This window comes from Lineus longissimus, chromosome 1, assembly GCF_910592395.1.
Source record: "Lineus longissimus chromosome 1, tnLinLong1.2, whole genome shotgun sequence".
NCBI classification, from domain to species: Eukaryota; Metazoa; Nemertea; class Pilidiophora; order Heteronemertea; family Lineidae; genus Lineus; species Lineus longissimus.
The window spans coordinates 14,976,618-15,002,494 of NC_088308.1; the positions used below are offsets into that span (position 1 = coordinate 14,976,618).

At 41.4% G+C, this 25,877-nt stretch overlaps 1 protein-coding gene across 3 annotated transcripts in view; it reads right to left on the bottom strand.

Moving 5' to 3' along the window:
* Positions 1-25,877, bottom strand: part of LOC135488696 (ribosomal RNA-processing protein 7 homolog A-like) — a 185,439-nt gene that overhangs the window by 138,312 nt on the left and 21,250 nt on the right. For all 3 annotated transcript variants that reach the window (XM_064773402.1, XM_064773418.1, XM_064773409.1), the window contains one exon: positions 19,068-19,191. In XM_064773402.1, the coding sequence (XP_064629472.1) occupies positions 19,068-19,191 (124 nt within the window). The remainder of the gene's footprint in view (positions 1-19,067; positions 19,192-25,877) is intronic.

Genomic DNA, 25,877 nt, shown 5'->3' on the forward strand with positions numbered 1-25,877 from the left:
GTGCTCACCGTAAGTATTTTTAGTAGACAGTTACAGAAAGTGCTACAGTATGTAGGCCTCTCATAATTTATACATGCATCTGTGACCAGTTCAGAGCCGGCCCTGGCCAAGTGGTGAATCCGAGACTTGTGGTTCCAAGCTTGTAGAGTCTAGGTGAAAATGATAGTGAAGAAACGTGCCACTCCATGACAATGGTCACGGTGAATATATTTTTAACTTTGACCTCAGTGACCCTGACAGGTAGGTCAAATAACAAACCAGGGTGATATGTGATGTAGACACATCCACCTGACCATAACAATTTCATCACTCGTTACACTACAGCAATCGGCAAAAAACGATTTCCAAGATGGCCGCCTAATTAAATCTATGGCACCAAATAAATCAAAAAATGAAGAAAATGTAAGATAGAACTCAGAAAAGAAAAAAGGGAAAGATGAAAAATAAAAATATTTTTGGCTGTCCTTGACCGGGGTTTGAACTCACGACCTTTGGATTGCCACAATACGAGGAAAAACCCACAAAACATGCAATTTCGGCCATATTTGAATTCCGATCTGGCTGAAACTTGGCATACAAATAGTGGCTTCTTAGATGCATCATTACACAAAATTAAAACTCTTTGTGAACTTGAAAGGTGGGTCAAATCAAAAACCCGTAAGATATGTGATGTATCCTTGCTGGGAGTACCTACCATGAACTTTTATCAAAAACAAATCAGTAATAAGCGAGAAATCACACTTTTTGAGTTTTGAGTTTGGGCCCCTGGTGGCCAAGTCAATAATCAGACCGAACCAAAATTCAGTGTAAAAGGTCAACTGACCTAGGGGGTCATTTGTTCAAAGTTTCAAGTTCATAACTGTTGCGGTTGAGAAACGTGCCATAGTTACACTCAAACGGCAAATTTACGCCATTTGACCTCTGCGACCTTAAAAAGTAGGTCAAATCCGAAAAATCGTGCAACATCTGAGGTAACCTTGCTAGGGGTCCCTGCCATAAAAATTTCATCAAAAACAATTTGCTAATAAGCAGGCTATTGCACTTCTTACTTTTTCTGTTTTGGCCCCCTGGTGGCAAAGTCAAGAATCAGATCAGGCTGAAATTCAGCACCAGAGGTTATCTGATATAGGGGGTTATATGTACCAAGTTTCAAGCTCATAGCTTTGGTGGTTGAGAAACGTGCCATAGTTACACTCAAACGGCCAATTCACGCCATTTGACCTCTGCGACCTTGAAAAGTAGATCAAATTAAAAACCCGTAAGATATATGATGTATCCTTGCTATGAGTACCTACCACAAAAGTTTTATCGAAAACAAGTCACTAATAAGCGAGATATCACACTTTTTAGATATCCACATTTTGCCCCCTGGTTGCCAAGTAGAGAATCAGATCGGACAGAAATTTAGTGTCAGGGGTCATCTGACCTAGGGGGTCATGTGTACAAAGTTTTAAGTTCATAGGCCTAGCGGTTAAAAAACGTGCCACTGTTTTTGAACTAGGATACGACGGACGACGACGACGACGACGACGACGACGTTGACGACGACGACGACGACGACGGACGACGGACACTGCGGTATCGTATAGACTCCCCTACGGTGAGCCAAAAACCGACGCGTTGACCTTTTTATACTAGAATGTCATGTGGTGCCATGATTATTTAAATGAGAATCAATTAAATTATAATACACAATGCATGCGCATAATCAAAAGTTACGGTCCCGATCCAAACACTCACCCAAAGTTGTCAAACTGCAGACAAAGATTGCTAAATTATGAGCTACAAATACACTAGTTATGATCTTAAACTCATACTTATCAAAGTGCTTGGTTTTGAATCCAATATTCCACGCTACAATGATTAATTTATACAAAGTTTACTCAGAAAGATTTAATTCAACAAGTTTGCACATTGCCGTGATCTAAAGACCAATATATAGTGATACTTGTACAACTGTTACATTTCGAAAAACACTGTTGCAAACAAAAAAATAGCATCGCAAAGCGAGCATAACCCCTCAGCCTATTAAGGTTGAAGGTGATATAACGGTGAAGTTGGCTTAGTGGAGTGGCTAGTTTGCATATGGAAATTAAAATTGTGGAAACCTATTTTGAGGATGTGAGCGTGGCGGACATATTGAATTTCAAATCGCGCTGATTTTCGAAAGGAACCTTCCCCTTGCAAAACTGCATTAGGCCTACACCCACTAAAAATTGATTCCATCCTCCAAGCCGTTCTCCTCGAAATTGACGGAAACCGATTTCAAGCACGTTGCCCTGGTGACCATATTGAGAATCAGAACGAGCCGGTTTTCGAAAGAAACCTCGCTCTAGTCACCCCCAATGTACATACCAAAAATGAATTTAATCGGACGAACAGTTCTCCTCGAAATTGACGGAAACCGATTTCAAGCACTCCGCCCTGGTGACCATATTAAGCATCAGAACGAGCCGGTTTTCAAAAGGAACCTTCCTCTAGCCACCCCCAACGTACATACCAAAAATGAATTTGATCGGACGAACGGTTCTCCTCGAAATTGACGGAAACCAATTTCAAACACGCCGCCCTGGTGGCCATATTGATAATCGGAACAAGCCCGTTTTCGAAAGGAACCTTCCTCTAGTCACCCCCAATGTACATACCAACAAGAGGCCCAAGGGCCTGGCGCTCAGCTGAGTTAATATCATTAATATCTTCCCGGTGTTTAGTTCATTATGCATGAAAATGGCATGCTCCATGGTATTTGATATCCTTTTGCGTTCACTACGGTACCAATGTTTTTGGTTGACATAATTATGCCACTGTTCATTCCTCAATCCTGACCATAATTCGGGTGAAATCATCGTATGAAAATATTTACCGAAACATGAAGTTTATGCCATGAATGAGGATACTCATTGTCATAGCCTCGTTTACAAGTACGAAGTATTTTCCCGCGAATATTCAAAACTGCTTGGCTCCTTGCCAGTTAAATAACATGTGACTATACACAAAATAGAAAACTTTGATGGAAATTGTAAATCATTTTTTTATCTATCAGGGGAAACAAGCTGATGATGATCAAATAAATCATTCATGAGAAATCGTTTTGTTGCTGAAGCTTGCATGACGAAGTTAATGCTAAACCTTTTCTTGTGCTCTACTGCGCCACCGTAGTTTTCTATTTAGACCAGCGATGACGTCATTTCTGGTGATTCCCTACGTTGTCCAATTAGCGCTTTTTAAAATGTGCCATTTGGTATTGTACAGTATGCAATGTATTTTCTCAGCGCTGCCAGTTGCCGAAGAGAATGCCGTAGCTCCCTCAATTTCCAATCAATTTTTATGGGAGTGACATTATTGTATTGCTCAGAATGTCTACTTTTTACTCATGAAAGAATCGTAGAACTAAAACATAATAGGCGAACAGAATCATGCCGATTCACTGCACATACTGTGGGAATTCTCCACTTCAAAATACATCGGCGATGTCATCGCGAACAGAGCATGCACTTCCGATATCGTTTTCACAGAAATGTCGCCAAATATTCAAGAACTAATTTCTGAATTTAGTCCCTGAAGACCTTATGACTACCACTGAAACGAACTAGTGATAATATCGCCTACCAGATTACTTTTTAAGCAGAAACTTGGGTACTTGAGTGTCATTGAGCTCCAAGATTATTGCACATAGCGTAAACAACATGCCGCCATTTTGTCTCCGCTTCGGTATTTCGTACGCCGCTTATAATGCACCTTCTCAATTAAAACCAACATAATAAGGCCTTACATCGTTGATTGAATAGGAACACCACACAAAACACAATAAAGTGGGGGTACAATCGATTACGAAGCTGAAGTGAACAGTGATTTATTCCTGGAGCTACTGCTTTTGTTGTGTAGCTGCCATGTTTTGAGAACTGGCAAATAGGAGACTTCATTGATGGCTGACGTCATCGGGCGGCAATTTGAATCGGCAGAAATAATTAAAAGGCAGGTAGCGCCCTCTCCTGTTAAAATTTTGAACTTTTTCTCAATAAAATAGATTTTCAAGAATTTTATCTTAATATTAGAGCATATTTCGACTAATTCTGCTGCTCCTAGGCCGATATAGGCCAGTTTCCTTCATGCACTCTCGCTCGCAGGAAGTAGGTCGAATGGCGACAAATTTTGTTTTGAAAGTAGAGTTTGACCAGAAGTATCCAGAAATGCAAAATTGAAGTCTCTAGGTCTTACGGTTACAAAATGTGCACCATGGGTTTAACGGACGGATGGATGGATGGATGGATGGATGGATGGATGGACAGACGGACGCCACTGAACAACTTATTTGACAAGCTCGGCTGACTTAGTCAGCTGAGCTAAAAATTTAATTAACTCTCAATGCCATCCAGACATACGATCATGGATTCTCCCGGGATCGGGAAATTCCGTGTCCATGTAACATGATGTAGGGAGTCATGTGTACCAAATTTTCAGTTCATAGCTTTATTGGTTAAGAATTGTGCCATAGTTGCACTCAAAAAGCTGTAGGATATTGATATATCCTTCCTCGGAGTACCTACCATAAAAATATCATTGAAAACAAGTCACTATTAACTCTTTCACTGCCAGCCCTATCTTAATGTTTTTCCCCCATCTTGCCAGCATTTCTGCCATTTTTACTACTTTTTTGTAGCAGGAGCTGGGGGCCCTCTTTGGCACCCTCGGCCACGTGCAGCTTAATTCCCACCTGCAGCAGGCTGCACCCCCTGCCCACCATCACCTGAGTCATTGTCACTACTACTTATATCATTACCCCCAACTGCCTGGTCACCATCAGAATCAGGCTGATCACGCAAACAGATCTCAAATTGGTCTATCTTCACCAATTCATCTGACCTGAAATACCCACTTCCTTGGGACGAGATTGAATTGAATGCTTCCGCAAACACTTCCAAAGACATGGCGGGTGGTTTAAATCAACGCAGAATCTATAGTTTGGTTTACTTTTTGATCAGTAAATGGAAACACTGAGATTATGTTTTGACACGTTATTGGCAATTTAGCGACCTATTTTCAATAACATTTCAATACGTTATTGTCAGTGAAAGAGTTAAGCGAGATATTGCACTTTTTACCTTTTTTAGTTTTTGGCGAGAATCAGATCAGACTGAAATTCGGTGTCAGAGGTTATATGATGTAGGGAGTCATGCGTACCAAATTTCAAGTTCATAGCTTTAACGGTTAAGAAAACGTGCCATGGTTACACTCAAACGGACGATTTACGCCATTTGACCTCTGTGACCTTAAAAACTAGGTCAAATCAAAAACCCGCATGATATGTGATGTATCCTTACTGGGAGAACCTACCATAAACATTTTATCGAAAACGAGGCACTCATGAGAGAGATATCACACTTTTTAGGTTTCCACTTCTGGCCCACTGGTGGGCAAGTCAAGAATCAGATCGGACCGAAATTCATTGTCAGAGGTCACCTGACCTGGGGGGGGGAGGGGGGGTCATGCATACAAAGTCCATAGCCCTAGCAGTTAAGAAAAGTCCCACTGTTTTTGAAATAGGATACAACGGACGACGACAGACGACAGACACTGTGGTGTCGTATAGACTCACAAAAAAATAACCTAAAGTACAAACATACTCGGTACTGATCTCAACTTAGTTTGTGAGAATTTTCACTTCATAGTTCAGCAGTTTCTCCACAAGGCATTATAACTTCCAACAAGAGGCCCAAGGGCCTGGCGCTCAGCTGAAATGGATAGGTGAAAGCAAGGGCCAAGTGTGTGTTGGTACCCTGTTATTATGAGGCAATGTGAAGCTGTAACGTCTAGCACGCAGAAGTGCTGGTGCGAAAGACCTTCTTGCTATGTCAGTTCATGCTGAAGTACTGAGTTGACGTCACCCTGCTATTAGGACTTAAAGTCATTTCTATTGCCGTTGCAGTAGTGGGGTGTGTGATGACGTCAAGGAGTTGTGTGGTGACGTCAAAGAGTGGAGTCCTTGTCTTCATGCAGCGTAGGTGGAACTAATAACATGTACATGGACACAAGGTACATAATTATTACAGTGTATTTTGTGAGGTGGGGCCTGGTGCTTTACAATGGTCAAATGAACCGACTGTTGTCTGGACATTGATGAAGTAGATGCAGCCAAATGTTTGGGATGGTCTTTTTTGTATGTGAAGAAAAGAAGATAAAGAGTTGGTTAACAAAATGAACTTTATTGGTGCGGCAGATATTTGATGCCTTTCAGCAGATATTTGAAGCGCCTTGCGGCAGATATTTGTAGCCTTGCGGCAGATATTTGATAACGCTCTCTGGGAATGGAAAGCAGTAAAACGAGTAAGCACACCTGTACGGCGGGGGAGTGTAAATGAGGGGGTGTTATTTATACTAAACGATGAGGAATGAGAGAAATGATGGATGTCCGTCCAATCCGGTTGTAAGGTGATGATGATGTATCCGTCTTAGAGAGTACGTTGTTTGGGGGGAAGACTAGCCTCCGGGGAGATCGCTTGTGAGAACGCCCGAGATTGCCCCGTGTGTGTGTAGCCTGCCGCAACCGAACATAGAACCAAAGTCCACGACTAAAATTAACAACATAAAGAGTTTATTCAGTAATCCAATATAACACTGCATGTGATGAGTCAGGGATGTTAAAATCACAAATAACTGTCAAAGTAATTCCAAGATAGTGTAAGTCTCGGTAAAGCAATAAGTGTTCCTGAGAAGGCTAGTCAGTTAAATTAGCTTTTTGTGAAGCAGTCTCTTTGGGAAATCTTTGTAGAGAGCCTTTCAGAAGGAGCGATAAAAGGAGTGTGTGTGTTTCTTAAATACTTGCCCGCTCCTATCGACCTCGGAAGATCCGATATTGATCAACTTTTACTCAGGAAATTACATTGATTTACCATCGACCCGGTTATCGATCCTCAAGGTGCCAAGAATTATTATTTTGGTCCTTCGTCCGAGAAGAACGATCGATTAAGAGTGAATTATTTAAACAGCAATATCGACCTGATTATTGAACCTCAAATGCCAAGAAATATTATTTTTGGCCCGTGGTCCGAGAAGGACGATCGATACAGAGTGTTGGTTAAGTAAATTATTAAACAGTTGGCTTATTGATCGTTAGTTTCTGAGGTCGACCAGTTACCGTATGCATTAACATTGCTACCTGTCCTGGAATCGGGTTCACATCCTTACACACCTTACTCTGAATGTGGGAACAGCAAGTGCTTTCCTGGACTTGAAATGTGCCAACAACTCCTCTTGCAATAACCAACAACAGTCAACATGTAAAAAAAGAGAAGAGCAATTAACACTGACTGAATAAAAAAGGGTGACATAGACGGGGAAATGTACACCACCGGATACAGTCTGTGCTTGATCAGGCATTTGTCAGATGATATCCTGAACAAGGCATCTATGGAAGCAAATCAAGAAATAGACTTAACCTTCGAAGGGCACACTTATTACTCAGTGAAAAGTCAGTCCTGTGGGCTGTTTTCCAATTCAAAATAAAAGTGTAACCTCTTTAAATTAGTCTCACAGACTGAACCATAACACTCAACAGGTAACCGTGCCCACATGATGTGAGCCGAGAGCTGGGCTTAAAGATGAGCGAGTGGTGTACTACATTTTGAAAATTGTCTATCGTCTACGACATGTGAAAGAACAGGATCTAGTGGACTTAATGATGAGGTACTATCAAATAAGGTGTCCATCAAATGAATCATGAGGGCCTGTTGAGTTATACTCTAAGCCTATCCTATAGGGCTAGGCTATCGCTTTTGTCTTTTTTACAGCCTACAGCACAGCCATGCACAGCGCAGTGTACAGACAGTACAGGATTGCAAACCAAAAACATGAGCATTGCGTAACGAAACTGCAGTGGAATTCATACTACGATGTCATAATGCGACTTTCAAAATAATTGTTGTCACGGCCAATGACCAGACAGGGAGAAAACAAAATAGAACGGCGAGATTTGTTGCAAAATAGCCAACCACAACAACTCAACCGTAGCCAAAATGCCCGACGGCGAATTCTCCAGTCGCTAGCGCAGTCCATAAACAAGCATTAATTTTACCAACTTTGGGTGCAAGCTTGGTCATCAAAGTTACAGAACTGTTAGAAATACATCTAAACAACATATATATACAGTTCAAAGTGCATAAAAATCCCGATTCAACCTCCGGGCGCTACCTTTTTTCTCCGTCAAGACTCCGGGCCCTACCGGTAGTTATTTAGAGTGACCACCACCAGAGTGTTTATCAAGATCTTTTGCCGTTTTAAGTGTGCGTTTTAGGCAGATTAATCAATTATTACATGCATGCATTATATATCACCGAAATGAAAATTGTGTAGGCTATTTGAAACTAAGTTCAGATATTATTTTCGATCTTTGAACTGAATTTAGGCGAGTGATTTTTGACACCCGTTCGACATATCAGGACTTGCAAAATTCACACGAGATCGCTTGCATCATCGGCACGTTTGAAAACCGAATTTCACAAATTCCACAAATATTTATCACATACCATATGTATCACCACAAAGGTAACTCTCTAGACTATTTGAAACCAAGTTCAGATACTTATTTTCACAAAAATTTGAAGCTATGCACGCGATTTTTCACTGGTAGAGATCGACGGAAACAAATTTCTCTATCTAAAATGACATAAGACGAGCACCAACTTTCGCTAATTCGTGCACAAAATTTCCGCAATATTATAAAAAACTATTGATAAATCTGTATATACTCTTTTCAGTACCTAAACAAATTTCAGGTACATGGTCATGTTGATTAAAAGAGTATCAACCGATTGAACATGAGCAATTTCACTCACCTTCATTGAAGCAGCGACTACCGCCATTTTTAAATGGTAGCATCTCTTCTATCGATCGGCCAATCAGCGGCACTGCTTGCAACAATGTTGACCCACCGCCAAATTTGAAATCGCCAAAATTCAGTCAATGTGCCTGCAGCGCCAACTGGCGGTGAAAACTATATTAATTGCATTAAAAGTAGAAATGAAAAAATATCTAAAAATATTCAGCCACATTTGAAAACAATATTTGCTCTGTGGACCGAGGTAAAAAGGGAAAGAAATATAAACGCGAAATGACCTCATCTATACTATAATGCGCGTTGTGACCGCTATTTAGGAGATAATTTTTGTCTCAAAATTGGGCCTTGGAAATGCATCAAATTCTTGCAACCTTTGGCTTCGTAGGTCTGGATCATACGTAAGAGTGTCACTGAGGGTGTCATACGTCGAATATCTTCGTGGTTTTAGAATAAATAACAACTTTTCAGAGAGCACGTCGACTGGAGAGCTCCGCTCATTCTCAAAAGCATACACAAACTTCACGCATATTCTCCCTGCCACATCAGTATTAGCTTCCAGCACGTATGTAGTGCTATACAACCTGGTCCATGGTGCAGGGTATTAGCAGGGAGATTAATGATCAGCCTGTTCTATTTTAGTTCTATTCGAGAAACACTGACCTGAGTGATAAGGCAAATTCTGCAGAGTGGCCTCCCGGAACATGCAGTCAGGGTATCAATAAACAGTTTTGCCAGGATGGACAAAATATGTACAGCGCTTGCTCTTTGTTTTATTCTTTACTGACTGATGTTGTCAGTTTGAATTGCGTTCTGCATCTCTCCATGCGCCTGGCTTTGGTCCCACAGTGGCATTGGGTACGGGAGTGGGTAGGTGATATGCCTAATATGTGAGGCCCTTATTTGGAACAGGACCTGCTGTCACTGGTCTCAATGTATTGTGCAAAATAGCGTACTCCAATCAATCTATTGGGGGTTGCATGTAGATAGCAGCAATAAGTCCCTAAATGCAGTTCATTTCGTGTTTAACCTTTAACAAAACTTCAGTAACGTTAGAAATTTAATGTAGCTCAATCATCGTGCCCATTTAACTAATGTATATTACATTTCAACTTTGCCGCTCCATGGGTATATGCTAGTTCTCTTAATACAGGTCGGATCGCGCTGATTTTTCGTTTCTGAGTTCACCTTGGGCAACTCCTAATTTAGCATCGTCAACGAAGTGGCTAGGCTTCCCGGTCATAAAATGTCCAATTTAGTCCACAGATGGGTCCCTAGGATGGATGGATGGATGGATGGATGGATGGATGGATGGATGGATGGATGGATTGCAGTAATACGCAACTGCGGGGCTGAGTTGACATCTTCCTCATTGACTAGCGCGGAAGACTTCTTTCTGGTGCAACGTTTATTCAGAAGACAGAATGGCAGCACTTCTGACCTTGGTGAGGGTTCTGACTCAGGCAGTCGGCACTAAACGGGACCGAAGTCGTGGATAGGCTAGGCAACCTTGAGTGAGCCAGAACTGACTGATTTGCTGTGAAAACTCACTGATATATATACAGAAATTGGGCCCAGCCTAAGGTTCCCTGAGTCGAGCCTGCACCAAAGCCATACATGATGTCGTAAATCATATATAAACTACATATTCTAAATCATGAAATCAGATAAATATTTCCCCCATCCCAAGGTTATGTAACAGCAGCAGGTGGATATCAATAACCCAGTCCTTCTCACTTAAAATGTCTAGGAGAGCTATAAATAGCTCTCCTATAGTATGCTTGGAGAGCTATTCACTCTCCTAAAATAACTCTCTATATGACATGCCTAGGAGCTCGCATTTCAAGAAATTGTTCCCTTGCTTATAAACACTATGTTAGCCACCTTTTTATGCAAATGCTTGCCTTTTAAATGAATCCAATCAAATGTTTCCTATTCCCTGTTTTGTTCGTTGGTGTTTGCATGCTGATTTCATGTATTGTAATAATACCTACGTCTGTCACCTTGCACGTGTCTAAACCGAAAGTGATGATGATAAATGGCGGCCCGAGGTCAACAAATAGACCAAAACTCGTCCCTATCGCTACTAAAAAGAAGCATTGTGATGATTCACCGCGCAAACAATAGGCCACACCGATAAGCGGGACGAGGTTGCGCTACGACGACGGCAAGATCACCTGATCAGGTTCGGAACTTCTCGGGAAACTTCGTAGCTTGCCGAGTGACGAGCGCGGCTTGGATATCAACACGGGGAGAGCGGGAGAGCCCGCTAACGGAAGTTGGCAAGCGCTATTATTAGTGTAATTCCCAGGGGCGCGATAGAAAACGCTCCCTGTCACCATTTTGCGGGCGCTTAGGGGCGCAAGCGCGATCGCGCACCTCAAATCAGAAGCACTGATAACCGGATTCCCATCAGCTTGTTGGCAGGAATATACCAGTGCACTGTTCTATCAACAGGCCTGTGAACTCCTGTCAACCAGAGTTGGAATGCTGTAGCTGATGCAACATCCATGATTACCAATACCCCAATTATAGTATGCCCATGACTCATGAATCTGCTGAATTATTTAGTATATATGATTGCACTAGTAATATGTGTAATGTTACCCTTTGGTATCACTAGGACGGACACCATTTGAACAGCTATTCTATGACCTAGGGAGTCATGTGTACCACATTTCAACTTCATAGCTTTAGCGGTTAAGAAACTTGCCACAGTTACACCTAAACGGCCAATTTACACCATTTGACCTTTGTGAACATAAAAATTAGCTCAAATCCCCCCCAAAAAATGATATGTGATGTATCCTTGCCAGGAGTACCAACCATAAAAGTTTCATCGAAAACAGGTTACTAAAAAGCGAAATATTGCACTTTTTACTAATATAGTTTTTGCACTTTGATGGCCAAGTCGAGAATCAATTCAGACCGAAATTCTGTGTCAGCGGTTGTATGTCATAGGGAGTCATGTGTACCAAATTTCAAGTTTATAGCTTTAGCGGTTAAGAAACATGCCATAGTCACACTCAAATGGACAATTTACACCATTTGACCTCTATGACCTTGAAAATTAGGTGAAATCAGGACGGACACCATTTGAACAGCTTTTCTACTAGCTCCGCTGACTTTGTCAGCTGAGCTAAAAATATTACACCAATAATTCTACACTACACAAATGATAATGCCATAACTCGGCACGTTACATACACTGATTGTAAAACATGATGTAGAACCACAGCCACATGCTGTAACCACTTTTTGATGTTACTACTTATGCCCAAACAGCAAAGTGCGAGTACCCAGATATGATACGTGATGTATCCTTGCAAGCAGAACCTACCATAACATTTTTAGCTCAGCTGACTCAGTCAGCCGAGCTTGTCAAATAAGTTGTTCAGTGGCGTCCGTCTGTCCATCCATCCATCCATCCATCCGTCCGTCCGTTAAACACCTGGTGCACATTTTGAATTGAGAAGAGCTAGAGGCCCTCAAATTGGCGTGTGTATACATCAGGAGTAAGGGTACGTTGACACAAAAAATTGGAGCGATGCGCCTAAAAATAAGCATACTACGGCAATCGGAGCGTCAAGTTGAAATAGTGCAATTTCTCATGAATTATTCATTGGACAAACAACAGCTTATTTCCCCTGAAAGACAAAGATTTGCATAAAATTATCACCAAAGGATTTTAAATTTCGACGAAGTTTAAGTGGTGTTATCACATGTTATGTAATTGGCAAGAAGCCAAGTGGTTTTCAAAATTCGCGGGGAACTACTATTACTATGCTCATTCAAGGTTTATGCTCGGTCTGGGCATATGAGCTCTCGATTCGCGAAGTTTTAGACGATGATTTCGCCCAATATGGCTCAGATTTTTTAATGTAAGCAAGAACAAGGTGTTGTTGGTAGTGAACACCGCAATGGTAGACGTTATTGCTATCTAATTGGGCGTTTCAATCTAAAATCGCTGTTTTATTGTCTAAATTAGCGCTGATTAGAAGGAATTTCCCGCTAATGACGTCAACAGAATTCCCTTCTTCAATGACGGGTCGCTTCTGTCAATAACAATAAAACAACAGAAAATAGGAAAATATGAAAAAATGGCTTACCATTAGGGCCTATGGGCAAGACACAATGCTAGGAGCGGAAATTATATTATTTTGTTTCTATTTGCAGGTTTTTAAACCTAGTCTGAGAGTTTCCTAAATAATTTATATTTCTAAAATCTATGTTCTGTTCACCTCTGAAGTGCAAGGTAAGTCTGTCATGTTTCTGTGATGCTGGTCGAAAAACGTTTAGATTGTGTTAAATATGCAAATATGCGTTTGATAATCAAGTGCCAGTGGTTCATTATCATGCACAGTGTGATGCATGGTTGGTAGTTTGTAAGGAATTCGGTAGCCTACACTCACTGACAGACATTTGATTTGTTCTGATGCTGTGCTACAGCTAGGCCTACTAGGGTATGTCTCACCTTGGATTTATTTCAATTGTTATATTTTGTCTTAGCTTTCGCGTAACCTATGCGTACCATAAATGACATAGGCCTAATAGTATGTATTTTCCTGGATCAGCGCAGAGTGTATCCACTATAAATCCATCCAGTGGGCCTGTTGGACATTTATAGAGTATTAGACATGGTTGTGACTCAAAGACATGTAGAGATGAGTTCGTGACTCGGAGAGACGGATTGTCCATAAAGAGATGAGGTTGTGACTCTGAGACAGGTTGTGCATGTTGAGACAAGGTTGTGACTTGCAAGGTTGTGATTCTGGAGACAAGTTGAAGAATGTAAACTAGGGAGTGATGTCTGCTGTCTACTTTGTTATCTATTTTAAAAAAATTTGAAAAAAAAAGATTTATCTACATGTTGGCGTAGTGATTGTACAGCTGTTTGTATCAAGATATAAAGTAGTGACTGATGAATGATGAATCATTCATAATTTTTTTTTCTATTTTCAGATACTAGGTGCTGATACCCATTGTCTTCGCTGAATTTGGTGGCTGTTGTAGTATTGAATTTGCCTCCCCATCAGGGTCGCACCTATTGGAAAAAGGCTGATTGCATCTAGGCAATCCAAGATCTATTGCCTCCGTGCAATCCAATAAACCTCTCAAAATCTATTGCCTAATCCAATAAGTCTATTTATGTTAACACTGCCTGTAATTGTAAACATTCATTTGTACGTATCAAAATATCATGCTTTTTACATGTCTGTTTTATTTAAGGCAACTCATAAAAAAGGTTATCCAAAACTAACCAGCTACTACTTTCACAAGCAACCATAATTTAAAGCAAAACCTTCTTCCTAAACATGGCAAATTTAATCTCGGATTACCTTTTTATTGACTCGCCTTGTATCTATTCTATTCCATAGCACCATCTTGATCACGGATTCCCGTGTAATTTTTTTACTTTTACATTATATTCATGAATATATCTGATTCCCATGTGATTTTCTTAATTTTAATCAACCAGTTTAAGTAAATTCCAATCACCTGCTGGGCAGGTCAATCTTGAACAATAAAGTTTATTTTGTTTACCAACTCTTTGTTGTTGTCTTTTCTTCAGTGCAACTAACACCATCCCAAACATTTGACTGCATCAACACACTAGCCCTCCCTCCTGTTCACCAGCTCAGCTGAGCGCCAGGCCCTTGGGCCTCTTGTTATCGAAAAAGAGTCACTCATCAGAGAGATATCACGCTTTTTAGGTTTCAACTTCTGGCACTCTGGTGGCCAAGTCAAGAATCAGAAGGGCCATTGTGCTCACCGTCTAGATATTTGGTGGTCAGAAATTCATCCTGGTTAAAGCTGAACTGCATGCACAAAACCAGAGCGTCCCATGCAGCAATAGTAAGAAATTCAAACGATCAAAAGGTCCTTCTGAATAAGGCCTGAAACATGATAGACCTCCAATTCACATTCTAAAATACCTTGGTACCGTAAAGTCAACTTTTAAATGGAAAATGCATAAGCCTCGTTCTGAGAGTGGAGTGTTTTGGACACGCAACCAAGATGCTCTACCAAAGTTCCCTCGGGTTGCACTAAAATGTGGAAACCATGCACACGTCACGTCAATGGAATTTCAGCTCACTTCAGAAGTTTGAGGCTCTCAAAACACTGCTTCAAACACAAATCAGCCAAGGAAGCATCAACCACCCTAAGTTTTTTAATGAGCACTACACATATTTGCCGAGAAAAACGCTCCAAATAGCCCATTTGCGCGGATTTTAGCATCACTTGAGCGAGCCGATGCGGACTTCCTATGCGCGCTGTACAAAATGTACATGTCTCATTTTCTGTAACCTTGCCGTAACATAATGTAAACAACGGCGCTACCGGCGCTCCGGGCCGACGATGGATGGAATTTGCCAAATTCGCACATATTCAAGTTATTTTCGTGGCCTATCTTTTTAAGTTTGAGGTATTTTAGAATAGAAATTGAACCCTCGGCTTCGAACCTTGGTTGAGTTACCAAGACACTCTCGGGTGGAGCTAAAATTTCGTCCAAACCCTCGCCTATCGGCTCGGGTTTGGACTGTATTTTAGCTCCACCCTCGAGTGTCTTGGTAACTCAATCAAGGTCCTCTGCCTCGGGTTCAATTCCTTAAAACCAGCAAGCCACAGGACGATGTGGACAGTCTCGGAGAATTATGAAAGAAAAAAAAAATCAAAATCTTCTCCAGGGATTCGAACCCGAATACGATCGCTCTAACTGTCTGAGCTAGGGGGGTTTACTTGTGAACTGCTGCCAGCAAATATATCTTATATGAATGGCGATTATACTTTATTTTTGAGAGATGAACCAGAAATTTGCTCAAGTACATGTAATAGAAGAAGATACCAAGACAAAGGTGAACATTACTAAGAGAAAACGTAGACTCCGCTTACATAATCACGCACAGCAAAGAAAAAATGACTTTCTTCCTGCAGTTGCCCACTAGAAGCTGCTCAAAGATGTTGAACCAAAGATTACACACAAATGTTTGCACATTCTATAAAGGCGTATAAAATGACAGGCATTTCAAGCAGCCCAGTGGCCTTGAGGATAAAAGTGTTGGCAAATAAAACCAAAGGTCTTGAGTTCAAGTCCCGGTGAGAGGACCTTTTTATTTTTTTCCTTCCAGAATTCTCTGTGAAGGTCCGCATCCACCGACGGCTTGCTGGTTTGTGAACTCCAGCGCATCGAAGAATTGGAGGTCTATCATGTTTCAGACCGTATTCAGAAGGGCCTTTCAGTTGTTTGAATTGCTTACTATTGCTGCTTGGGGAGCTCTGGTTTTGTGCTTGCAGTTCAGCTTTAAGAAACATGCTACATGTATAGCATACAGGTCAAACCAAAGTCGGTATGACATGTGATGTGTGGTTGCTTGGCGTACCTACCATAAAAATATCAACAAAAACAAGTCATTAATGAGCGAGATATTGCACTTTTTACATTTCTAGTTTTGGCCTCCTCGTGGCCAAGTTGAGATTCAGACCAAATTTAAAATCGGTGTCCGAGTTTATATGACGTAGGGAGTCATGTGTACCGAATTTCAAGTTGATAGCGATAGCGGTTAAGAAATGTGCCATACTTACACTCAAATGGCCAATTTACCCCAATTTACCTCTGTAACCTTGAAAAGGTCAAATCAAAAACCCGAAGGACATATGATGTATTGTTGCTAGGAGTACCTACCATAAAGATATCATCGAAAACAAGTCACTTATAAGAGAGATATCGCACTTTTAAGATTTCAACTACTGGCCCCCTGGTGGCCAAGTAAAGAATCAGATCGGACCCAAATTATAAAGTTTCAAGTTTATAGCTTTAGCCGTTAAGAAACAGGACACAGACGACAACGACAGGGACAACAACAGACGACGATGACGACGGACACAGTGGTGAGCCAAAAGGCCAAACTTTTCTACCCACATGTTTTTTTTCCAGACTTTTTATGTTATCCTTCATCTGCCATGAGAAAGAACATCTACACTACTAAATCTATAGACTTCCAAGGAAATCACGGCAACCGTGCGCACTGTCTCTTTGAAACTTCACCTAACCTTTCACTACCTTTCCGTTCACAAAATGATCGATTCTCAGTCTAAACATTTGCCGGGAATGTGGACTTTTTAGCGATTTTATTCAGGAATTTTGTCTGTTCTAAAACTCACGGAAATTGCCGGACATTGCCGAAGTTGACCGTTCCGTGTTGATGACGTCATCAGTAGCGAACAAAGTGACAGACCAGTGAAGAACAGTCAATTTGCAACTTTCACCCTGCCATCTGTTGGAGACTTCGGGAACCAAAATGTGTTGATGACGTCATCAGCGAACAAAGTGACAGACCAGTGAAGAACAGTCAATTTGCAAAGTGTCAATGTTGTCCGGCGAGTTTTGCACCTGTTTTTGGTAATTATCCGTCCTTTCTGTTACAGTTATGATTACAAAATGTTAAGATATTGGAGATTACTATATTATGCACCATGACCTGGTACTGGTTGTTTAAATTACACAGGCAGAAACATGCTCGGCAGACAGACTGACACAGAATGACAGAATGTCAGAAGCGCTGGCCTGTCATGCCTGTCGTTCGCAGGCCTACGTCACTGTGCCGGCCTGTCATGCTGTGCATGCTGACAACTGCACATTGCGCCGGCCTGTGCATGCTGCGTGCAGAATGCTGCGTGCAGAAACATGTTCAGCAGACTGACACAGAACTTGGAGGAATTAAATAGACAGAAGCGCTGGCCTGTTGTTCGTCACTCGCACTGCACACTGTCAATGACTGTGCCGGCCTCTGGCTGCATGCTGACACAGCACACTGCGCCGGCCTGTGCCTGCTGACACTGCACACTGTGCCGGCCTGTGCATGCTGACACACTGTACACTGCGCCGACCGGCACGACGCGTTTCAGCAGTTAAAACACCGGAAAAGAGAAAAAAAATTAATCTCTGGGAGTACCGAAGGCACTTTAGTGATGATTTTTCCCGGTTTTCCTATTCTTGAACTGTTCAAACGCATCCCTGTGTATGCATGCTGCCTGCATAACTGAACTGCCTGCCACGCAGTCATTTGTTGTAATCCCTGCAGTGGACATCAGCAGTCAGGAGGGGCCATCCATTTAGCCTAAGTAAGGGTCCATCCATTTAAAATTACGCATGAAAAGCAAAGCTGATTTTTGCCCCCCCTGAATGCATGCTATAGCCTACACGCATTGGGGTACACCCCCTGCCCCCTTCCCTTGCGTAAGTATGGACTGCGCCTCCTGCCGGTCATTTGTAGGAGTGGACGTTTACTTTCTGTACGCCTATTTATACCAATATTACAATGTCCCACTTCCCTCTCAGGTTGTCGCCAGCGTTGTTTTCACACATGACAACTTTACGTCGCCCTCTCTAGAGCCAAATCTTTGGACACCATAAAAGTCCTTACCTTCACCACAGTCAACAACAAACCTTACACCAGGAATGTGGTCTACGACCTATAAAGCCACAACCAGATTAGCAATTTCTAATGGAATTTTAATTCCATCCAGACCTCAGAACACACCTGTGAATAGTGTGGTCAACTCAACAACTTTTCTTATTCAAGTAATTTGATGATTTCCACCAGTGTTGTTGTCTGAGCTGCCTGTTCTATTTTCAAGCAACATGTTGTCACTCCAGGTGGTCACTATTTGTAATGTGGATGGTGCAGCACCACTTTCTAACCAGTGTTTTCAACAGCATTGAGGGGAAAACAAGCATTTCTACATTCTGGGTGGGTTGTAATGTAAAAACTTGACCTAGGTCTATATTGTAAATTAATTTGGGGCGTATTTTTGTACAAGTTGGAAATTTTTATGGCGTTTGCATTTTAGGTTTGGTGTATAAAACAGGCACTCGAATTGTGAAATATGCTGTAACCCAACCTTTAGCACCCTCCTTGCTAAAGAGAGGCCAGTAAACGAGTAATTTTGATCTGGACTCTCTTTCCTACTGAATCTTTAGGAAGTGTTGTGGAGAATTCATGTTTAGTCTGGACGACACAGCAAGTTTAGTTCTCCAAGTAGCTCCACCCGACATCTGGTGTTATCATATCTTGCTGAAGAAAAATTGCTGATGTGGTTGTGGCTTAAGCCATACCACAGGTAACTTTACTGGTAGAAATGCTATTTTTCTAGGAAATGAAAACATCTTAGAATTGGCAGCATCACTGTACTTTCCCGCTATCTCCATCTCCATGAACATGATGAAGTTACTTACTGTTCATTCCAGCATATACACGTTTCTCCCCTGTTGAAAGAACTCTTGGTTGGCCAAGCGACATTTGTTTGGCTGTTTTTAGAGATCCAGCCTGGTTGAAAACCACATAAGCAGCAGAGAATCCCTGAAAATGGATATATGAGATCGGGTATCAACTAGACGATAAGCTATTGGGGCAAATCGCAATGAATGCCCCTTGCACTGTGAGCACCAGGGCAGTGTCAGGTTTGACACTCGACTGACTCTCACTTTATGAGCGAAGAGCAAAGATTGGCAGCAGCCAGGCAGCCATATTATATTTTGTGTCACGTCATAAATCCATAGGGAACTTCCCCTACACAGCATGATGGCCGCCTGTTAGCCATATTGAATATTTGGTCGGGTCCAATATCAAAAGGGAACCACCCCTACACTAGGTTTCAGGAATTGATACTGAACTGGAGGTGTTGCTCATCCGAACCGCGAGGGTGGGGCTAAAATGCAGACCAAAACAACTAAGGCGAAGCCCTGGTTTTGGCCAACATTTTAGCTTCACACCAGCGGTTTTAAGTGAGACAATCAATATCGACAGTGAGGTATCAAGTTCAAAAACATCTTAAGTTAAACATTATCAAGTTAAACTTCACAAGATTCTTTTTGACTGCTTCCATATTTCAAAACCCAAGCGGTTTTGGCTGCCAATCCATAACCACTGAATTCAAAACGAGGTTTCGTTGGCGCATAGTGCATTTACACTGCAAAGTGGGGAATCATTCTAAATACTGGTGTTTTAGAATATCACACCACAGAAGTAAGAATATCACACCACAGAAATTGTAGTTCTGTCATTCAACTTGTCCTCAATTATATAGTGGGAATGCAAATCTAGAGGCCTGGTGGTGGCCTGAATAGCTACGCTGGTGGAATTGAATAGCAAGGAATAAGATGAATGACAAGAGAATGGAACAAGTAGTATATGCCTGTACCAGAATGTAGGTTTATGGTAGATAGGGAGATGTGGACAGACTAGATGGAATCAAGCTTAGACAAATGGGGCCAAATTCATAAAGGGCGTTTAGCTTAACCTATATGGAGGCAATCACTTAATATTTCTAAACCCTGAACGGGGCAAGGCATTTCAGGTTATGGCAACCAATTCAGAAAAACAATAATAACAACACAATGAACCAAGGTAGACCCAATAAAGTATACATTTACCGAAAGCTCATAGTGTTATCTAAATATTTTCGATTTGATATTGAGAAAGAAACATAGTTTAACCACTAAAAAGGGACTTATTCTCCAAAAAGGGCCCGGGGTATTCAGCCAAACCACCCCTCACGACAAAAAACAATGACCAATACGCACTGTAGTACTCTGGATTGAAACAAGAGATGATATACTATAAAATAAAGTCATAAACTAACTCCTATTCTCTGTACTGGATTTTATAATTCATGTTTCCGTAGCATCCTCCATAGCTGGTCTGGTCTCTCCCTCAGAAACCCCACAAAACCCTCCAAAAATACATCGAAAAGACAAAATCAAACACACAAAGGTGAGAAAACATGCGTATTGGTCATTCTTCGCAGCTGCACGGTGATAACTGATGACGTTATGGGGATTCCCCATTGTAGCGGGTGATTAAAATAACATACCCCCCAAGTCAAGAATCAGATTGAACAAATTGGCCAATTCACACCAATTGACCTCTGTGACCTTGAAAATTAGGTCAGACCCAAACCTGTATGATATGTGATGTATCGTTTGGAGTATCTACCATAAAATATCATCGAAAACAAGTCACTAACTAGAATTCCAAAATTTGCTTGTAGCAAATTTGATAGTCCCCAGGTAGTCCGAGTGGAAACCGAGTAACAAACTCGACTGTAGTCAAACTACGAAGAAGAACGTGTGCAAATACTCGAGTCGAACGCGTTCGAATTAACAGCCTGAGTGTAGTATTTGACCTTGACCCGATACTCTCGTCAAAATCGCAGCACAACTAGAACTGAGATTTCACAGGCAGCACCTGTGAATTCATGACTCCAGGGTTGTTTTGAGGGCGATACCATAAGAGTTGGTCTTGAGTTTGGGAACCTGAAGGTCTGAGGCACCTGGGGAGAGAAGACTAGTTGAACGATGGGCATAAATTAAAATAGGAGTGCGGGAACAAGGTTTTTTTAGCAGGAGGAAAGCGAGAACATTTTGCGCCGTCGTATTCCGATTTGACTGGTTAGTGGTGAAATCTGCTTTTACTTTTGCAAATTAACATATTCGTTTTTCTAGTTCTAACGGTGTCTGAATTAAAGATGCTTTCCCAATGCTTGACTGGTCTGGCAAGAGGCATTGCCAGGAAAACGTGACATCATTTTGGCCATTCTTCTTACCGCTCCGTAAAACTTCCTGACATGGTATGAAGTGGGAGGGCGCACAATGGGAACCACACTGCCGCGATGTTAATAGTTTCTATTTATAGAATTCAGCGGCAGAGATTTTAAGCACGGAAAAGTAGATTAACTCGGCTGACCTCAATGGATTTTACCCAGGATCGTTTTCAAGGCGAGAGAAACATCTGATTTAAGTACTGCGCTTATTAGATTTCATGTTCATGCCGAAGATTGGCCTAAAACGTGGACGAAAAGAGCGCATTATCGAGTGTTGGAGAGGTCACGTAATTGTACGAGAAACCTGAGCGAAAACAATACTGACTCCAGTTCCCAGAGGGAGGAGCTGGAGTCATAAAAACGCATCTAAAGCATCGAAATAGTCTGAGTTTTGAAAAATCGTTTTGCGATAGTCCATGAATCGAATTGGGTTTCTCGACCAACTCCTGAGAATAATGACGTCATTATGACAGGGCGGAGCTTATGGTAATGTATCAGCGTCTCGCCTCTGCCCATGTCACAGCGCATGTCAGATTGAATAGCGGCTTCGGCATGTTGGGAGAAGACGATCAGACGATATCTCAGCAAAAAATGCTTCAAAAGTATAGAAATACTCAGGATTTTTAAAATACTTTTGCGATAGTCCACAGATGGAATTGGGTTTGGTGGTGTAAGGGTGATTGATTTCTGGTTTATTTAGCCGTTTTGCTGGACTACCACAATGAATGTGTTGGTGGAAGAAAATAACAGTTTCGAGAATTCCAGTGATATCAATATAGTCCCCAGACGGGTTCTGGGGCCTATAATAAGTGAGATATTACACTTTTTTCCCTTTTATAGTTTTGGCCAAGTCAAGAATCAGATCGGATCGAAATTCGGTGTCCAAGGTTACATGACGTGGGGAGTCATGTGTACCAAATTTCAAGATCATAGCTTTAGCGGTTAAGAAACGTGCCATAGTAACACTAAAACGACCAATTCACGCCATTTGACCAGGTTGACCTTGAAAAGGCCATTTGACCAGGTTGACCTTGAAAAGTAGGTGAAATCAAACACTCATATGATATGTATCCTTGCTAGGAGCAGTGTTCTCCACACCATTAAAAATTAGGGCGGCCCGCCCTTATCAAAATTGCCGACGGAAAAATCCGCCCCTATCAAAACTAACCCGCCCCTCTTAATTTCCCAACCGCCCCTTTCAAAGTTCCCGTTCTTCATCTAATGAACTAGTCGTCCTAAAACATTATTTCAACATCCGAACATTCCTGATCGCGAGATTTTGTAATTCATGACGTGTTCTATCATTCCGAAGATCGTAAATGTCGGGCTACACCAGCCTACGTCGGCTGCAGCAATAAACGGAACAGCCCCGCATGCTTCACTGTTTACTCCATTGTGGTAGGGAAATAAATAAACAACAAGAGGCCCAAAGGCCTGGCGCTCAGCTGAAATGGATAGGTGAAGGCAAGGGCCAAGTGTGTGTCGGTACCGTTATTATGAGGCAACGTGAAGCTATAACGTCTAGCACGCAGAAGTGCTGGTGCGAAAGACCTTCTTGCTATATCAGTGCATGCTGAAGTACTGAGTTGACGTCACCCTGCTATTATGACGTAAAGTCATTTCTATTGCTGTTGCAGTAGTGGGGTGTGTGATGACGTCAAGGAGTTGTGTGGTGACGTCAAAGAGTGGAGTCCTTGTCTTCATGCAGCGTAGGTGGAACTAATAACATGCACATGGACACAAGGTACATAATTATTACAGTATATTTTGTGAGGTGGGGCCAGGTGCTTTACAATGGTCAAATGAACCGACTGTTGTCTGGACATTGATGAAGTGGATGCAGCCAAATGTTTGGGATGGTCTTTTTGTATGTGAAGAAAAGAAGATAAAGAGTTGGTTAACAAAATGAACTTTATTGGTGCGGCAGATATTTGATGCCTTTCGGCAGATATTTGAAGCGCCTTGTGGCAGATATTTGTTGCCTTGCGGCAGATATTTGACAACGCTCTCCGGGAATGGAAAGCAGTAAAACGAGTAAGCACACCTTACTCTGAATGTGGGAACAGCAAGTGCTTTACTGGACTTGAAATGTGCCAACAACTCCTCTTGCAATAACCAACAACAGTTAATATGTAAAAAAAGAGAAGAGAAATTAACACTGACAGAATAAAAAAGGGTGACATAGACGGGGAAATGTGCACCACCGGATACAGTCTGTGCTTGATCAGGCATCGGTCAGATGATCCTGAACAAGGCATCTATGGATGCAAATCCAGAAAGAGACTTAACCTTCGAAGGGCACACTTATTACTCAGTGAAAAGTCAGTCCTGTGGGCTGTTTTCCAATTCAAAATAAAAGTGTAACCTCTTTAAATTAGTCTCACAGACTGAACCATAACACTCAACAGCCAACCGTGCCGACATGATGTGAGCCGAGAGCTGGTCTTAAAGATGAGCGAGTGGTGTACTACATTTTGAAAATTGTCTATCGTCTATGACATGTGACAGAACAGGATCTAGTGGACTTAATGATGAGGTACTATCAAATAAGGTGTCCATCAAATGAATCATGAGGGCCTGTTGAGTTATCCTCTAAGCCTGCTATCCTATAGGGCTAGGCTATCGTTTTTGTCTTTTTTACAGCCTACAGCACAGCCATGCACAGCGCAGTGTACAGACAGTACAGGATTGCAAACCAAAAACATGAGCATTGCTGCGTAACAAAACTGCAGTGGAATTCATACTACGATGTCATAATGTGACTTTCAAAATAATTGTTGTCACGGCCAATGACCAGACAGGGAGAAAACAAACGTACAAGATGCACGCTAGGCGTGGCAAATAACCAGGTTTTCGAAAATTATATGTTTGTTTAGTTTGCAATATGGAATAGGAAGGGTTGGGAGAGTTGAAAAGATGTGCAATATGAAGTAAGAAGTGTTCAGGTTGAAAATGGTTGTGGGAATGATTTTTATGCAGTCAAGAAGAAGAAGTTAATTTCAGAGTTGTATATGAGAAGTTTTTATTTAGAAATTACAGTACCTTCATGGAGTTAGCATAACTGAAGTTATACAGGCATAGATATGTGATGAAGACTACAAGCATCTGTATTTAATCATTGATGCATTTTGTGTACTAGTATATTAGAATGTGTGTCATTTCTCAATTATTCATCGAGTCTGAAAACATTGAGAATGAACTGAACTGAAGTGTAACAGCAAGTACCTTACTGTAAGTAAATGGTGCATGATGAAGATGGCTGTAGTCTTCATTGCATATGTATGGCTGTATAAGTAGCAAGACTCTCTTGAGAGTACTAGTATATACCTGAACTAACTAGAGTTGAATTGTTGTACCGTGATGCTGATTTCAGCCAGTGAAGATTTCAGTATAAATCCGAGGGGGTGGACATCTTCATGTTTATGGAAACAGTGGTGATTAGTGCTTGGAGGTGGCATCCCGTGAATGAACGACTGTTAGTATTTCCAATATCATAAGTTTTTTTTTTCGGGTTCAATCCAAGTAGACATGAGAATGCAAATGCTATGGCCATGATGCCACAAATAGGGTCACTTGATTGTTGCGTCACATCAACATATTCCACATTATCATTGTTTATCTGGTTGTAGACAAGGCATAACTGGAGGAATGTTTGTTGCAAATGTTCCGAGGACATTAAAGAATCGTAGATGTAAATTCTTTTAGACGTAGAATGATAGTATGATGTACTCCAATGGTTTTTTAGAGGATGGATTAATATTGAGTCCTTGTCTGCTGGTATTGGTGGTGGACGTTTGTTTGAATCTTCACTTTGAGATAGAAAGTGCAACTCTGCTGGAGAATAGTAACCGATATGTCCTTCGTATTTGAGGTGATTTGCATAAAGATGCATAAGGTTCATGGCTGCCATGATGACATCATCAGTGATATCAGTGTTGCCTACAAAATATTCAACTTTCTTGTAGTTCTGGAAAGAAAAAAGAAATTGTACAATGGATTTGATCAAGGTGTGTGCGAGGTCAGGGATGATAGTGAATTGTCTTGGAAAAAATGGTTGACAGTGCTATTGGTGGAAGAGGAGTTGAGGAAGTGGATGGTTGGAAAAAAAGGACTTTAAGCTGTCATCTATATCATCATCTCATTTTTGTGTTTAAAGATGAAGTTGAGAATGAAATATTGTAAGGATGAGTCATGTCATAGTTATGATTTGAAATGAATGAACTGACCTGTCTCTTTTCAGCTATATAAATGGCATGACGGTGTGCTTTCATAGTATTTGATGTTTTCTTCAGTTTTGGCATGATTATCTATACTATAATGCGCGTTGTGGCCGCTATTTAGGAGGTAATTTTTGTTTCAAAATTAGGCCTTGGAAATGCGTCGAATTCTTGCAACCTTTGGCTTCGTAGGTCTGGATCATACGTGAGAGTGTCACTGAGGGTGT